At 37.6% G+C, this 18,287-nt stretch overlaps 1 protein-coding gene across 1 annotated transcript; it reads right to left on the bottom strand.

Moving 5' to 3' along the window:
- Positions 1–10,419: 10,419 nt before the first annotated feature.
- LOC121977030 (putative wall-associated receptor kinase-like 16) lies at positions 10,420–17,881 on the bottom strand. The gene is made up of 4 exons (XM_042529512.1): positions 17,028–17,881; positions 13,238–13,497; positions 12,984–13,157; positions 10,420–11,758 (listed from the first exon to the last, which is right to left on the bottom strand). Exons 1-4 carry the CDS (start codon positions 17,687–17,689, stop codon positions 10,548–10,550), a joined length of 2,307 nt encoding a protein of 768 aa, XP_042385446.1. The 5' UTR covers positions 17,690–17,881; the 3' UTR covers positions 10,420–10,547.
- Positions 17,882–18,287: the final 406 nt, after the last annotated feature.

The raw sequence follows: 18,287 nt of genomic DNA on the forward strand, positions 1-18,287 counted from the left end.
TTCATAGGACAAATTGGAGAACGTACCCACGACCTGTTGGAGAATGTGCTCACGACCAATTGGAAAACACGTCCATGCTTTGAGAAGCATGCACATCGCCCACCAGAGCACTATATAAAGGAGGGTTCATACACTGACGAAGGTACGCGTTATTCACTATTTACACATGTGTCTACTGTTGCTCCGTCTTTTTCCTCTTTCAGGAGACTGACTTGAGTGTCGGAGGGCCAACACGGGGGACCCCTTCCCTGTCTCGGCACTGATGTTTCTTGTGTTGCAGAGCGGAGAGGAGTCTACATCTAGTTAATGCATCAATCACATCCCCAACTTACCATCTCCTCGATTTGCAGACAAGATCAGCCGTCATTTACCCAAACAAATAATATTGACAAAATCACACACAATGCAAAGACTATCTTGTTGGAATGTATACTAAAAGCCTAGCTTTTTGTATAAACATTTATAATCACATTGGTCAAATGTCTACATTTATGCTAAGTGTAGTTGTCCGATTAATTTATATTGTAGATAACATGGTGTGTGGTGTCACACACAGAAGATCATGTTATCAGTATCTTATAAATTATAAATGTTGGTGCAATATCCCTCAGGTCAAGATTGACCTGGTTGACCAAGCTCGAGTCTTGGTTTGGGTTTCAATGTTTGACAATACAAGACTTCGATGATATGGACAAGTGCAGGTGCAGTTGTTCATTTGGGGAGATTGTTTGGTGCAATTTCCCTCTGATCAGGGTCTGATCAGGTTGATTGAAGAAGAGTCAAGTAGGTCAAGGTTGACCAGATACTTGACTGAGAAGTCCTAACTGGGATGTTAGGTAGAAGGAAAGTCCTGGTGAGTGAAGTCAGGTGAAAGACCTAGTGAGTGAAGCTAGGCAGATAGAAAATCCTAGTGAGTGAAGCTAGGTGAAAGACCTGGTGAGTGAGGCCAGGCAGAAGTGAAAATCCTAGTGAGTGAAGCTAGGTGAAAGACAGAGTGAAGCTAGGTGAAAGACCCGGTGAGTGAAGCCAGGCAGAAGAGAAGTCCTAGTGAGTGAAGCTAGGCAGAAGGGAAGTCCTGGTGAGTGAAGCCATGCACGAGGAAATTCAGATGGATCAAGGTTGACCAGACATCTGGTGAAAGTCCAAGTAGGTCAAAGGGATTGACCGGATACTTGGCACGATGAGGAAAAGTCCAAGTAGGTCAAGGGAGTGACCAGATACTTGGCACGATGGAGAAAAGTCCAAGTGGGTGAAAGGGATTGACCAAACACTTGGTGAGAGAGTCCTAGCTAGTCAAGGGTGACCGGATGCAAGGTTTTATGTACCAACAAGTCATGGTTGACTGGATGTTGGTTTAGGGGGCTTTGGACTTACTTTTGGGAAGATCTGGATTGATCAACAGATTGATCCAGCAGATCTGGATTAATCAGCGGATTGATCCAGTAGATCTGGATCGATCAGCGGATCGATCCAACAGATCTGGATCGATCAGCCGATCGATCCAGCAGATCTGGATCGATCAGCCAATCGATTGGATCATGTCCAATCGATCAGCTGATCGATCGGGTGAGTCCCCACGAACAGAACCCCTTTGGATCGATCCGTGGATCGATCCAGAGGTTCCAATTGATGAGTGGATCGATTGGGAGCTGCTGTTTGTGCGCGATAAGCCCTGGATCGATCAGCCGATCGATCCAGGCTATTCCAGAAAGCACAGAGGCACTCTGGATCGATCGGTTGATCGATCCAAAGCCTCCCCGATCGATTGGGAGCAATCCAATCGATCGGGATCCGACCGTTGGCGTCGTATTTAGCTGCAGGCGAGCGTTTCCTTTAGTAGTGCTCACACGATTCATCTCCGATCTTCACCAGTGACTCCACAGCTCTCTCTCAAGTTCAGATCGCCAGTTCTTGAAGATTCTTGGAGGTTCTTCCAAGTCAAGAGGCGGATCAAAAGCAAGAAGAGAAGTTAGGGTTAGGGTTTATTGTAAGCTTTTGCTTGTATTTCATATCCTTTCCTTTCTTCTTGTATTGAGAGTTTGTAAAGGCTTCTCCGCCTTCGGTAGTTACCGTAGAGGAGTGTATTTCATAGTGGAGGGTGCGTGAGTGTGTGGATCCTTGGATTAGTCACCTCTTGTGAGGTGAATACCAAGTAAAATCTATTGGTTAGCGTTGTATTTTGTTTCTTGTACATTTCCGCTGCACATCTTTGAAGAAACAAGCAACGCCAACCACGAAGCACACGACGAGCTATTCACCCCCCCTCTAGCTACTTTTCGGTCCCAACAAGTGGTATCAGAGCGAGGTCGCTCTTCACCGGAATCATCGCCGGAAGGGGCAAACAAAACAAGCAAAGCTAGAGGGTGAAGAAGTTGGAGCAAATTCATCAAAGTCAAAGAATTCAAGAAGCTCAACTTCAAGATGTAATTCCAAGATGGACTTGGATTTGACACAAGGGTGTCTCCACTGTACACATCTACTAGCTTTAATCTTTGGAAATCAAGGATCGAAAACTTCTTAATGGTGGAGATAGAGCAATGGTTTGCTCTAATGGAAGGCTTCGAGGCTCCAAGAAATTTAAAGGGCAAAGTCCTCAAGAAAAGCAATTGGAGCCAAGAGCAAATCCAAAGATGTGAGGCCAATGATAAAGTGACCAAGCTCTTGGTCAATCTATTGCCTAGCCACATTCTTGGAAAAATTGGAGAGTTCAAGGATGTCAAGGAGCTTTGGAGCAAATTGGCATCAATCCATGAGATCCCCTCCACTGTACTGAATCAAGAGGAATTCAAAGAGGGTGACTCATTGGATCAAGACCAAGAGGAGGACTCCGAAGTTGAGAGATGCTCAACTTCCGAAGAAGAAGTCCAAGAAGAAGCTTCATCTTCAAAGGGATGCAATGAAGAGGGCAAGGAGGGAGCATACTCCTTGTTCCATGTATAAGATGAAGATGAAGAAATCTCCACCTCTAGGATTGAGGGGGAGCAACTTTTGGCGACACCGGATCAAGTAGAAGGAGAAGTCTCCACATCCGGGTCAAGAGGAGAAGAGGATGAAGAAGCTTCCACCTCCACAAATCAAGACATATCTATTGGAGGAGAATCATCATCGGATCAAGAGGAAGCCTCCGCATCCGGATCCAAAGGAGAAGAAGCCACCCCTACACAAGAAGATATAAATAGTTCATTTAATAATAAAAAGCATATCATATGCTTTGAATGTAGGGAACATGGACATTACAAGAGCAAATGTCCTAAATTGGTCAAGAAGAAGGGCCAAGTGGCACAAAAGGGTAAGGAGAAGCCTAAGGAGACCACTCCCAGAACAAAGAAGAGCAAGGAGCACATTGTGTGCTTCTCTTGCAATCAAAAGGGGCATTACCGAAGTCAATGCCCTAAGGGGAAGAAGGTGGTCAAGGCTCAAGGAGGAAGCAAAATTCAAGGGGAGCCTCCAAGGTAAAAAGGAAGGTATCGTTCATTGAACCTACCCCCTTTAATAATGGTAAAAAGCATGATAGTTCTAATGTATATCATTTTAATGCTATTTACCATAAAAATAGAAGGCATGATAAAATTAAGGAAAATCATGTAGCTTATCATGCTAAAACCTCTCAACCTAGGCCTAGAAAGGTAGATAGGAATTTAGGCAAGAACCCTAAGGATTCTAGGTATTTGCCTAAGAAGAAGAAAAATTAAGGTTTTAGTGAAAAACCTAAGGGTGAAGAATTATGGAAGGAAAATCAAGTCTTGAGGTCAAGACTTGACAAATTAGAGAGGACTCTTCGAAAAATAACAAATATGACACAAGGGTCCAAGAGTCAAAATCTAGGTTTAGGACAACAAGGGTCATCCAAGGGTCATAGAGGTTTGGGATACAAACCTAAAACCAAAAAGGATGTACCTACTTATCATAGAGTTCCATATAGTTATGGAACAAACCCTAGGTCTAGTGGTCAAGTAAAGAATACTAGGGAGGTCATCCCTAAAAGTATTTTTGCAACAAATGTGACTAAGACTTCTAAGAAGTCCAAGAAAGTCATAAAGAAGGTCACAAGGGAAGCAATTCCTAGGGTTGACCTAGAAAATGTGACAAAGGCTTCTAAGAAGCCAAACAAGGTCACTAGGAAGGTATCTAGGGAGGTTATCCCTAGTGAGTACCTAGAGCATCCAAGGAGCACCAATAGGTTTTGGGTTCCTAGGAGAATCTTCTCTACCCCATAGATGGGTTAGAGAGTGTCAATTCTAAGAAGGGTAGTTAACCCAACTTTGAAGAAATTGACACTCAAGGAGCATTTTCAAGGTTATTATTAACTTTTGAAAAAGAAATAGATTTATCATTTACTCTTTGGAAGAGTAAAATGTGCCAAAAATTGAAGATATTGATTTTAATCTTAATTGGCACAATTTGGGAAAACATAAGAAATACCAAGTTGGGATTTTGGTATTTTCTTAATAATTTAAGGCAAATCTAAGCCTTAATTTAATGTGCTACTCTTGTGGAAAAATGAAATATGCCAACACTTGAGGAATATGCTTAATTTTAATTGGCATAAATTAATCAAGAGAATTAGAAATGCCAATTTAGGTTTTGACACTTTCTTGAAGCACTTTGGGCAAATCTAGGGTTTAAGTTTTAGGATTAGCTAAGATTAAGGATACTTAGATAGATAATCTAGGTATATTTTATTTATGCTAAACCTTGCCATGATTGTTTGCCCATTATATATCATGACATCATGTTTTATTTTTTCACTCATGCCTTATTATAAAATTACAAAAATACCATGTCATGTCATACATACATCATGTAGTTATAAGAAAATTTCCTTCTAAAAATTATTTCTTTTTGATGTATGCCATAACATTATCATGCATTATGTTTATCTCCTTAAAATTAAGGACAAATGACATTTATCAACAGGTGGTTTCATCAAGCGACATCCTAGGTGGATGTCCAATATCCACAAAATGTTTAGATAGATATGCATGATCACTAGATTAGGGCAAAACCAAATTTGACATCTCACAAAGACCTATAAGATGACTTGTATGTGTTTTATGCAAAATAGATACAAGGGAGATGTTAGGATGATGAATAAAACTCAACATACTAATTTGGTGCATTTCTTTGAGTTTTAAGTTCATCAAAACACATAGTTATGTGTTTTCCCATCATTGGGAAAGCTAATGTACAAGTCATGTGCATTAAGCCCAAGGAACATGGTGGGATATTGGTTTTGAAAATTATTTTAAAATGCTTTTGGCAAACCTTGATGAAGATTATCTTTTGATAGTAATCATCATTGAATAGTTGAGCACAAACTAGAAGAAAACACGAAAGTTTTTGCAAGTTCTCTAGTTTGTGTCAATCTTGGAAAATATGAAGTATTTTCTTATAAAATTATTTTTCCATGATAATATATGCCCTAAATAATGTCTACACAAATTTTCACAATTTTTGGATTTTTGTAGATTTTTCTAGGGATTTCTGAAGTTGACTGAAATGAAATTTCAACAACTATCAGAACTTCAATCGATCACCCGATCGATTGGAGTGCCTCAATCGATCCGGCGATCGATTGGGAAGGCAAATCCCGCGAGTAGAAGCTCGCTGGATCGATCCACCGATCGATCCAGCCCTTCTGAATCAATCAGTGGATCGATTCAAGCTGGTTCAATCGATTGGAATCCAACTCCAATCGATCGAAGATGCTGATTTTGGTTGGGAAAGCTTATTTTCAGCATTTTGAACCTATTTTAGTCTAGGTAACCATTCCTAACCCCTTAAAATACATTTGTATACATAAAAAAGGGTATTTTCATGTTGAAAACAAGGAAGGATTGGCTAAGGAAGACTAAATTGAAGTTTAGGTTGAGGTTTGATTCAAATTTTGAGCTTTTGAACCTCAAAACTTCTAAATTTGGGGTTTCCTAAAGGTTTAGGGATTCCAAGTCATTGTAGGTGCAACCTTGGAAGGTGGTTAACCTTCTTTCAAGTAAAATGCTCAAGGTTGAGCATTGGATTAAAATGGAGAGTGGATATTTTCATTGTTTAAGTTATAAATGCTCAAGGTTGGGCATTTGTCTACATTGGGGAAAATGTAGGGTTGATAATGAAGGGTATGAGACCTTCATTATCGTGTTGATCACAACGAGTGAAGTTGTGAACAACGATGAGCAACTCTTCAGGGGGAGAGTCTCAAAGGGGAGAATTTTCAACAAGTGAATTTGTTGATGTGTGCCAATAGAGGGAGAATGTAGGGTTTAAGTTAGGTCTGCATTATCTAGGAGGGAGTTTGCCTTCTTAGTAGGAAAATGTAGGGTTTAACTTACGCCTTCATTACCTAGTGGCATGAAGGAAGTTGAGGCTATGAGATTAGCCTAACTTAAATGAGGTATTGTCAAACATCAAAAAGGGGGAGATTGTTGGTGTAATATCCCTCAGGTCAAGGTTGACCTGGTTGACCAAGCTTGAGTCTTGGTTTGGGTTTCAATGTTTGACAATACAAGACTTCGATGATATGGACAAGTGCAGGTGCAGTTGTTCATTTGGGGAGATTGTTTGGTGCAATTTCCCTCTGATCAGGGTCTGATCAGGTTGATTGAAGAAGAGTCAAGTATGTCAAGGTTGACCAGATCCTTGACTGAGAAGTCCTAACTGGGATGTTAGGTAGAAGGAAAGTCCCGGTGAGTGAAGCCAGGTGAAAGACCTAGTGAGTGAAGCTAGGCAGATAGAAAATCCTAGTGAGTGAAGCTAGGTGAAAGACTTGGTGAGTGAAGCCAGGCAGAAGTGAAAATCCTAGTGAGTGAAGCTAGGTGAAAGACCTGGTGAGTGAAGCCAGGCAGAAGAGAAGTCCTAGTGAGCGAAGCTAGGCAGAAGGGAAGTCCTGGTGAGTGAAGCCAGGCACGGAGAAATCCAGATGGGTCAAGGTTGACCAGACATCTGGTGAAAGTCCAAGTAGGTCAAAGGGGTTGACCGGATACTTGGCACGATGAGGAAAAGTCCAAGTAGGTCAAGGGAGTGACCAGATACTTGGCACGATGGAGAAAAGTCCAAGTGGGTCAAAGGGATTGACCAGACACTTGGTGAGAGAGTCCTAGCTAGTCAAGGGTGACCGGATGCTAGGTTTTATGTACCAACAAGTCATGGTTGACTGGATGTTGGTTTAGGGGGCTTTGGACTTGCTTTTGGGCAAAAACCAAGATCTGGATTGATCAGCGGATTGATCCAGCAGATCTGGATCGATCAGCCGATCAATTGGATCATACCCAATCGATCAGCTGATCGATCGGGTGAGTCCCCACAAACAGAACCCCTTTGGATCGATCCGTGGATCGATCCAGAGGTCCTAATCGATCAGTGGATCGATTGGGAGCTGCTGTTTGTGCGCGATAAGCCCTGGATCGATCAGCCGATCGATCCAGGCTATTCCAGAAAGCACAGAGGCACTCTGGATCAATCGGTTGATCGATCCAAAGCCTCCCCGATCGATTGGGAGCAATCCAATCGATCGGGATCCGACCGTTGGCGTCATATTTAGCTGCAGGCGAGCGTTTCCTTCAGTAGTGCTCACATGATTCATCTCCGATCTTCACCAGCGATTCCACAGCTCTCTCTCAAGTTCAGATCGCCAGTTCTTGAAGATTCTTGGAGGTTCTTCCAAGTCAAGAGGCGGATCAAAAGCAAGAAGAGAAGTTAGGGTTAGGGTTTATTGTAAGCTTTTGCTTGTATTTCATATCCTTTCCTTTCTTCTTGTATTGAGAGTTTGTAAAAGCTTCTCCGCCTTCGGTAGTTACCGTAGAGGAGTGTGTTTCATAGTGGGGGGTGCGTGAGTGTGTGGATCCTTGGATTAGTCACCTCTTGTGAGGTGGATACCAAGTAAAATCTATTTGTTAGCGTTGTATTTTGTTTCTTATACTTTTCCACTGCACATCTTTAAAGAGACGAGCTATTCACCCCCCCTCTAGCTACTTTTCGGTCCCAACAATAAACAGTTGCTCACAACCAAGATGGAATGAGACAAACCATTGGAGTGGTTGTAGTGTAATTAGATATTAGTTTATCTTAACTAATAAATTAAACTAGTACACTATGAGTGTATTGAGCAGGACCATTTAAGATAAATTCTTTTTATACTGACTACATAAAAAAATAAGACCTTTGTTATTATGGAAGTGTGTGCTCTTAATCATGATATAATAACAAGCACATATACTCAATATTCATTTCTTTAATTTATCAAAGTGTGCGATTTAGTTCGATAAATCAATAGGCTCGATAAGTTGGGAAATGATATTATTTATATGATGTGTTGTTGATTATAGAATGAAAATGTGTCATATTAATCTAGGTTGATAATGTCCCCAAAAGGAGCTCATAAGGATTGTCATGTAAACCCTGCAGGTGAACCTAGTCCGACATGACAATAAGGTTGAGTGGCACTACTCTTGGAATTAGATATTAATTAAATGAGTTGTCAGTAATTTACTTAATTAGTGGACATTCGATATCTTAAACACAGGGAGACTTACACACCCATGATAAGAAGGAGCCCATATAGTAATATGGGATTGGTGCGGTAGTTCAATAATAACTCTTTAGTGGAATGAGTTATTATTGATGAACTCGAGTCGGGTGTTCGGGGCAAACACGGGAAGCTCAAGTTCATTGGGAGACCAAAACCAATTCTCCTCTCGGTCCCTGTTGTAGCCTCTTATTTATTAAGTATTATACCCACCTATCCCACCTTAAGGTTACCGACCAAGCCTAGCTTGGAGCCCAAGCTAGGGTCGGCCAAACCAAGGTGAGTTGATGGCCGACCCTAGCTTGAACCCAAGCTTAGGTGGTCGACCACAACACAATAAAAGGATTTTAATTTTTAAAATCTTTTCTTATGTGGAAGCTATTGTTTTAAAAGAGAGTTTAAAATTTAAATATTTTCTTTTATAACTTTCTACAAAGGATTAAGAGAAATGTTTGATATCTTTCCTTATTTGTAGTTAAAAGGAAGATTTTAATTTTTGATAAAACTTTCCTTTTTGTAAACATCCTCATGGTTTTAAAAGAGAGTTTTAAAATTTTAAATTTTCCTTTTATAGCTTTCTACAAAAGATTAAAAGAAAGATTTGATATTTTTCCTTATTTGTAGATTAAAAAGGAATATTTTAATTTTGAGAAAATTTTCCTTTTTGTAATCATCCATTTTAAAAGAGAGATTTTAATTTATAAAAGTTTCCTTTTATAACCAACCATGAAGGGAATTTTTTAAAGAGAAATTTTTATTTTAAAATTTCCGGAAACAAATTAGAAAGTTTTAATTTTGTGATTAAAACTTTCCTTGTTTGGAGGGAATAAGGTGGTCGGCCATTAGAGGTTTGATAAGGAAATTTTAATTAAATTTTCCTTCTTAAACATTGGCAAGGAATATAAGAAAATTTTATTTATAAAACTTTCCTTATTTGCCAAGACCAAGGAATATAAAAGAGAGGGTAGAAGTGTCTCACCTAACAACACATAATCTAGTATTCCTCTCTTCTATTCCTTGGTGGTATGGCCGACCCTCTCATCCTTCATCTTCTCCTATTCTTTTTCCTTGGTGGCCAGCGGCATCTCATCTCAAGGAGCTTGGTGGTGGCCAGATCTTGTTAGAGGAAGAAGGAGAGATAGGAGGTTTTGTTTCTTAGCATCCCTTGAAGCTTGGTTGGTGGCCGAAGTTCTTCATCTCAAGGAGTTTGTTGATTGGCCGAAACTTGCAAAGAGAAGAAGAAAGCTTGGGTGGATTCTCATTTCGGTAGATCATCGCCCACACGACGTCCGAGATTAGAAGAGGAATACGGCAGAAGATCGTGAGGTCTATAAGCTACGTAAGGTATAACTAGTTATTAGTTTCCGCATCATAACTAGTTTATCCTTTTGTTTAGATCTTGAAATACCAAACACAAGAGGCTAGATATTATAGGTTTCGGATTTGTGATTCGAATTTGTATTTCTTTTGCTTTTCGATCTTGTGATTTGATTGCTCTTAATGGTTAAACCTAGGGTTACTATAAGGAGATTAAATATTGAATTTCTTTGAAAGACTTTGTCGAGGTAGTGGTGGATGATCCCATACCCAAGAAGACTTAGTGTCTCGCCATGTTTGACCTGGGAGCCGATCTCTAAAATAAATATTTAATCAAATTTGTAACATACGTGGATTTGAATTAATAATGTTAAACATCGTTTGAGATTGAAGTCTAAACTTCTAAGAATAGATAAGTTGAATTTGGAATCAATAATGTTAAGTTCTGTTTGCGATTCCAAATTTAATTTCTAAAGAACACAATAGGTTATTAGGAAAGATTCAGGACTTGTACAAAATTTTTATACAGGGGAACCAATACGATATTCCAAATAACAACCAACATATCTTTCATAAGAATTGTGCATAGAGTCAGTATCTTAGAGAATACAAACTCTAGGATACCTAGATGTATTATACAACTCTAGGATTATCAAATACGCAGCAAACCTTTATTCAGAAGGTAGCAAGAAGCCTACTCACTAATGAATCATCTTCCACTTTCTATACTCAATAGTGCCTCAATGTCCAAACTACGATACCTAGAAGTAGAGTGTTCAGATGATGCTACATTTTGCATCCTTTGTGGAGGCTCATGAACATATTCTGATGTTACAATTATGTCATCAACAGGCTCCTGGTGTTTACTTTGCATATCTAAAATTTGCTTATTTTTTCTCAGCTTTCCAAGATCATCTGCCACTTCTTTCATAGTGGGCCTTTCATCTCCGTTAGAATTCAGACAAAGAGCAACCAACTTGCACACCTCTTTAATCACTACCTTGTCTTCTTCTTTCTTAATTTCTGGATCCACCATTTCTTCAACCTTATTTTCCTTCATTGCAGAAATGAAACTGGTCACGAGCAGCATTTCCTCACCTGACACATCGAACTCAAGTGCCTTCTTCCTTGTGAGAAGCTCTAGAATCACTACTCCAAAGCTGAAAACATCACTTTTCTTAGTCAATCGACAAGTTAACATGTACTCAGGATCCAAGTAACCACGAGTCCCTTGCACAAATGTACCCAATTGAGTTGCATCCTTGGGAGCTAATTTTGATGCTCCAAAATCTGAAACCTTAGCTGTGTACTCGTCGTCCAGGAGGATGTTGGAGGACTTCACATCTCCGTGAATGATCGGTGTAGAAGCTGATGAATGCAAGTAACCTAGGGCTTCAGCAGACTCCACAGCAATCCTTAAACGGGCATCCAGTGATATGTGAAACCTGTGAGTCTTGCTATGTAGATACTCAAATAAATTTCCTTTCGATACTAATTCATATACAAGCATTGGAACCTCAACCTCTATGCAGCATCCCAAGAGCTTGATGATATTCTTGTGATTTATCTGTGATAGGATGAGCATCTCTTTTGCAAATTCCCTAGCTTGTCTCTCGTCGACCAGCTTCGACTTCTTGATCGCTACTAGTCTGTTGTCTTCTAGCGTGCCTTTATAAACTATTCCTTGTCCTCCACGACCAATAATTCGACTTGAGCTGAAGTTATCTGTAGCCTTCTTCAATTCTTCTTGTGTAAACAACTTAAAAGTGGCACCTCGATAAGAATTCATTTGTTGTTGTAGTAATACACCTCCATTCTGTTTGAAAAACTTTTGCCTAGTTTTCATAAGCTTTCTTTTTTTCAATCCTAAGTAGATAGAAAAGCCTGAGACGGTTAAGAAAAGGATGCTGCTCATCGTATCTGCACATAAAAGATATTGATAATTATAAATTGTGAACTGAAGAGTGAAAAGATTGTTACATGCAAGAACAAAATTATTGATATTAGCCATCATTTGCCTAGACAGAGGACAAAGCATATTCATTCAGTACAATTAGAAAAGAGAACAAAAGTGTTAGTCTTTCTGCAATTTCCTCCTTATGTGCATCTGCTCCCATGGCCTATCCTAAAAACTCATATTAGTTAGCTTATAATGATACCACAATCTAATTAGCTAAGTATCCGGTGAGGATCACACCATCTACCTAAAAACTTTTCATACTCCAAGTAAACTCAGAGGACTAATCCAACATTCTATACCTCCATTGCTAATAAAGTTATTTACTAGACTCAAAACTCTTGATCATTTATTTGCATTAGGAGTCTCTGGTGTAAATATGAATCATATAATGATACGTTATTCCATTACCTCTAAGTTTTTTTTTTTTGAATAATACCTCTTCAAAATGACAAATTTTAAAGGTGATTGATCCGATCTCATAGAAGTTTCCCACTAACCATTAAAGTAAATTAGAAAGCACTCACGAAAACCCATCCAAACGGCCAACATTCTTAGGGTTGTCGTCCCATTACAATATGTCATAGCTAGGATTCAATCCTTAGATACTTGATTAACCACTTAAAAGATCTAATCGCTGCACCATTACCCTGGAGTCAGTCATACTCTAAGCATTTTAATCTTTATGACACGAGACATGGAGGACATTATTCTCAAGGCTTATTCTAATATTATTTACTGAATTTTCTTCAATTAATGTCTTGTGTCACTTGTGACTTTTCTTCTTTGCCCCTTAGAATGCTCATCAATAAATTTGTCATCCTTAATTATCAAAAAAATCTTACTTCCAATCGAACTCGAACTCTAAAATATAGAACCTTTTTATTCTATGTGTTATGAAGTTCCTATCATGCTTAGAACATTCTTGTGTTTCTGTTATGTTTACTTTTCACCTAATTGAAGTCTAAGGTGTACTACTTTCAATAGAGTAACTCGTGATGTTATAGACTTGTTCTTATTAGGCGGCTTATACACTATCTTTTCAAATAGAGTAACTTCTCTCTCTTGACTCATACCTACAAGAAACTCATAACAACAACATGAGCCAAAAGACCAAAACAACAATTAAAAAATAGCCACAAAAAAAAAAACCACTCAAATTGTGTGATCATTTTGAGATTCACTTACCAATTAGCACCTTTAGATATTGAGGCAAAGTGCTTGATGTTGTTGGATGGCAACCATCCTTGGTGATTGGATCACCCATTGTGCCTTGTGGACATGAACAAGTATAATTGCCTATCGTATTTATACAGCTTCCATAACACCTATACTCTGACCAGAGACTGCATTCATCAATATCTGCGACCAAACAGTGTTTAAAATCAGCAAAATCCTTGTGGCAATTATCCTTTTTATTCAATTAATTAGCTACAATCTACCTTTGCATCCACCATCTCCATAAGGGTTCCCTTGGTAACCTCTTGTGCAGTTGCAGATGTACCCTTCTCCGCTGCTTGAACTGAAGCACTCACTATTCTTATCAGCGCAAGCATATGATGCCGGTGGCGACTTCGGGTTCCGGCGAGCCTCCTCACAAATTGTCATATTTTCCACGCTCCAATCCAACACCACTGGCATCCCAAATTTGTAAGTCTGATTCAATCTATTCCCACCAAGATCTGCTGTGCTAAAGTTGTACCTGATAAATTAAGAAGGCTTAATTAAACAACACTCTTATTTTAATTCCTTTAAATCGCTTCCTGTAACATCCCACTTTGTTACCAGATGACGAGTTATAAACTAATAGAAGAACTTTAAGCTTAGATAAATTAGCTTGTTTAAGCATTTTGAGCCAATAATAAGGTTAGATCTCTCCTTTAATGGCGGGCATAAGAATTGATATTAGAGTTGATCTAATTTTAAGTATAGTAAAATAAAAGCTATCTATGGGAAGGTATAACCACCATTAGGGATGTTAAACCTTCGGTGGAGGAACTTTTAACACTTATTAATCTCACCAAAGGCTTGGTGTCTAAGGTTTTTCATGCGCATGTTGTAGATATAGGGGTCTTTATGGAAGAAGAACTCATCTAGTAGGCGTCTGTATTTATTTTATTGCTTTTGTTTATTAATAAAGATAAACATTTATTTTTATTATTGTACATACTTAAAGTTTAAAACATTAGTGGGAATTTATATATTTGTTTGACACTCTGTCTATGATATCATAATTTATTACTGTTGTTTAACATTTAGTGTTTATAAATATGATACAGATTTCTATTGAAATCATTAAGTTTGGATCATGATTTACTATTGCAGTTTAGCATAAAGTATTTTGTAAATATGATCTGACATTTTTTGAAATCATCTTAGTACCAGTTGGAAATTAACATTTCATGTAATTTCTACTCTACACACCCGTATCTTAATCTATGTTATTAATGATATTGATATTATAATTACTGTTGGGGTTTATCACGATCATATATATTAGTTATGACCTCTTTAGTCTTATACCAATGAAGTTAATGAACTAGATTTTTTAAGGGGTATTTTGTACCCATAAAGTTTAATATCAACTAAAGTTAAATTCACATATTGTCTATAATCACATATGACATAAGTGGGAGATTGTTGGATTTAATATCCCTTAAGATGGTCTCACATGTGATTTAAAAGACTTGCGATACTAAAATATGTTAAGTAATCTAAATTAAGGTTATTGGATTCTGAATTATTGGATGTGAGTTCAATATGTAGAACCCTTTAGTCCAATCCGTTATTATATATGACCTGATAACAAATTGGATTCATATATAAAGGGGAGGTTCCCAAGGGTTTAGGACATCAAATCTTGATCTAGTTTTTTGTTCTCCATTGACAAGAAATTTTTCGACACCATTATCTCCCAAGCCCCTTGGAAGATCTTCCTTATTTGCTTCCACTTCTTCTTCTTTCTCAAGATCTTTTGAACGACGCTAAAGGACAAAAATATGACTCTTCAATCAGGGATTTTTTTTTTTTTTTTTGCCTATTATGCTTATGTATTTACTTTTTTATGTTATATTCTCGATGAAATAAAAATTCATGCTCATATGTTCTTATTTTTTTTTTATTCGAGTTTTTATTTCTTTCCTAGAATTCATAAGGTTAGGAGAAAACACACATTTTATCCCCTAGGATTGAGCAATTGATTCAAAATCAAATCGACCGAATCGATTTAATCAAAATTAGGCAAACTATTTTTTTTTTTTTCAAACTAACCAAACCGACGTAGCTTTCTAATATAAATCGACCACTCTGAATCGATATAATGTTGGTTAATTCAGTTTTTGACTTAAGTAACCAAACTTTTGATACATTTCTATTTGTTGGGGTTTAATCAAAGTCCCACATTGAAAGATTTGGTAAAACATCATAGGGTTAAAAGGATACATGATATCTCTATTGGCATGACACCTTTTGGGGAGAGCCCAAGAGCAAAGTCATGAGAGCTTAGGCCCATAATGGATAATATTATGTCATTGTGGAGATATGTGAACATCTTTTTGGGTACAACAAATGGTATCAAAGTCATGGTCCAGACCAGATGCCATGTGAGACGGTCTTAAACGAAGTTGAGAGTGAGCCTAGAGTAGGTCAGGGTGACCGTATGTTCGCGAGGAATCCGAAGTAGGTCAAGGTGACTAGATGCTTGCGGGGATGCCTGGAGCAGATCAGGGTGATCGGATACTTACGGGGAGACAAGTAGGTCAGGGTGACCAGATGCTCACGGATAGACCCGAAGTAGGTCAAGATTGACTGGCCGGATCAAGCTACTTACAGGGTAACGGATCAAGCTACTTGAGACCTAGATCAGGTACATGATATCTTCATTGGTATGAGATCTTTTGGTATCAAAGTTGGACATTATTTCTCATTTAAATATCTAATAATTGTGATAGTTGCATATGAGAATAAAATAAATTGATTAATTTAATTGAATTAAAAATTTTAAAATTGAATTTTAACTGAAACAATTGATATTTTTTAAAGAAAATTACCAAAATGACCAAATCAACTTTTATTCAAAATAATTAAACCGGACTTTTAAATTCGATCTTTTCAACCAAATTTTTTTTCTCACCTCCCATTCGTTTCTTATCACCCATCATTAATCTCTAAAGTTATCGTCCGAATATGAAAGGTAAGTTTAGTGAGACAAAAAATTTAAAGTGGTGAGGATTATTTTTGTTAATTTTAATTATTTATTTAAGATTATTAATAAAAAATTTATTTAATTTAGATAATCGATAATTTTTTAATAGTAAAAATACATCTAAAAATTTATGCTTCGATAAAAAAAAATAAAAACTTTTATTTGGTTTAGATATCCATTTATACTTTAGGATAAAAGTACACCTAAAAATTTTATAACAAAAAATTTATTTTAAATTATAAAAATTAAATAAAAAAGTGATATTTTATTTAAAAAATAAATTTATATTTTTGAAAATATTATATATATATATATATATATATATATATATATATATATGAAGGTAAAGTAAAAAAATAACATAAAGTTAAATTAAAAAAAACGTAATGGTAAACAAAACATAAAGAAAAAAATCATAATGTTAAAAAAAAAATGTAAAGAAAAAAATATAATGTAAAAAAAAACGTAAAATTTATAAAATAATAATAATAATATTTGATTTTGTAATGAAAAATAATCTAATAAAATATTAAATTAGATTATATATTAAAATCTCTAAATAAATAAATTTTTATTATATTATCTAAACTAAATAATATTAAATTATATTTTATTTTTCATAATTTTAATTATATAATTATTTATTAATCATATAATTAAAATTATATAATGTAAAGAAAAATAATAAAGTTATTAATTCGTTACCAGCGTCCAACTTTATGATGGATTCGTTGACTTAGTTCATATAAATAATTATTTTATTTTATTTTATTAAATTTCCATAATATAACTATTCTTATTTTATTAACAAATTACTCTGAGTATCTATTTAAATAATTATTTCAATTTCTTTACTTTATTATTAGAATATATTTTTTTTTCTTAAATGACTCCGATTGGCTGTATGATTAGATGGAGTGGAGAGTCAAGTCAATTGATTAACAGGCCAATGGGTCATCATGTCGTTTAGTGGATCAATTTGAGCCAATTGAGTTAAATAGACTATTAAGCAGCTCAGAACCTCATACCACTCCTGCTCGACGACGAAGGCGTAGCTGCAAGGATTGAAATCCGACACGAAAGAGTTGTTGATCTCATCGCCGAACCCGATAAAGAAGGCCGTCATCCCCTTCCGGATCGCCGTCTGGCAGCACCCGGAACCGTCGCAGGTGCCGTTTCTCATGTTGAGATCAAGGCAACCAGAGACGCAGCCGGTTCCATAGAAGTCGTGGCCGAAGTTGCCGTTGTCCATGAGCGCGATGGTGTTGCAGCCGACGGCAGTGAACTTGTTCTCGGCCGCGGAGATGGTAAAGGCGGGCCGGGTCGAGAGGTCGAAGGGGATGTATCTTTGGCTGGTCACGCTGGTGTTGTTGTAGCAGATCCAGTCGATGTGGGTGTAGGCGCGCGCGCGGCTGAGGTTCAGCGAGATGTCGATGAGCTCGATGGCGGTGTTGCCGATGAAGGGGCGGGAGCCGTCGCAGACGATGTCGAAGCCGTAGCGGAAGCAGCCGGGGCCGATGCCGAAGGGGTAGGGGATCTCGACATCGCCGCACTTGCGCTCGCAGTTTGGTGGTAAAGTAGCGGCACTGGAATAGCTCGGTGGTGAAGCAGCAGCAGCTAAAGCTGCCACTGTCAGCGCTATTACGATTACTACGTTCACGGAGTGAAACTGGAAGGTTAGACCTGCCATTCCGGTTCTCTCTCTAACAACCTTTGCAGCTCTTGCATATTAAATAGAGATCGAGATTTGCAGGGAAGATTTCAACATCTTCTCTGAGTTGACTTGAATCCGACGACTTTGGAAGAATATTACATTATTGAACATTTCAAGGGACTCTTTTATAGTTTTATAAAGCATTTGGATTTTGTTTGTAAAATTGCATCTGAACGACTCATCCTTTTTTTTTTTTTTTGTTTCTTTCTATCGCGCCTTCATTTCTATACATCTTATCTATTGTCTGTTAATTAGTAATATATTTATATGAAGATAACAATCGAGATAAATATTTGCAACGCCGAAAGACTTCCACTCATTCTAGTCGCTGACTCTAGTCCGACGACTTCACAAATGCATGGCTGAGAACGTTCCAAGCTGGTAGAGGATCAAATTCGATGACTAATTTTATTAAATAGATTTTCTCCCATAATTATCCTTTAATTTAGGAATTGTTCTTAAAAATAAAATAGTTCAATCATGGTGCACACATCAATGGCTCATGCCTTCCGTATTAATTAAATCATCAGCAACAAAAGTGAAATCAGCACCTCAGCCCTTCCAGGATAGCCCC

Source organism: Zingiber officinale, chromosome 4B (assembly GCF_018446385.1).
Source record: "Zingiber officinale cultivar Zhangliang chromosome 4B, Zo_v1.1, whole genome shotgun sequence".
Lineage (NCBI taxonomy): Eukaryota > Viridiplantae > Streptophyta > Magnoliopsida > Zingiberales > Zingiberaceae > Zingiber > Zingiber officinale.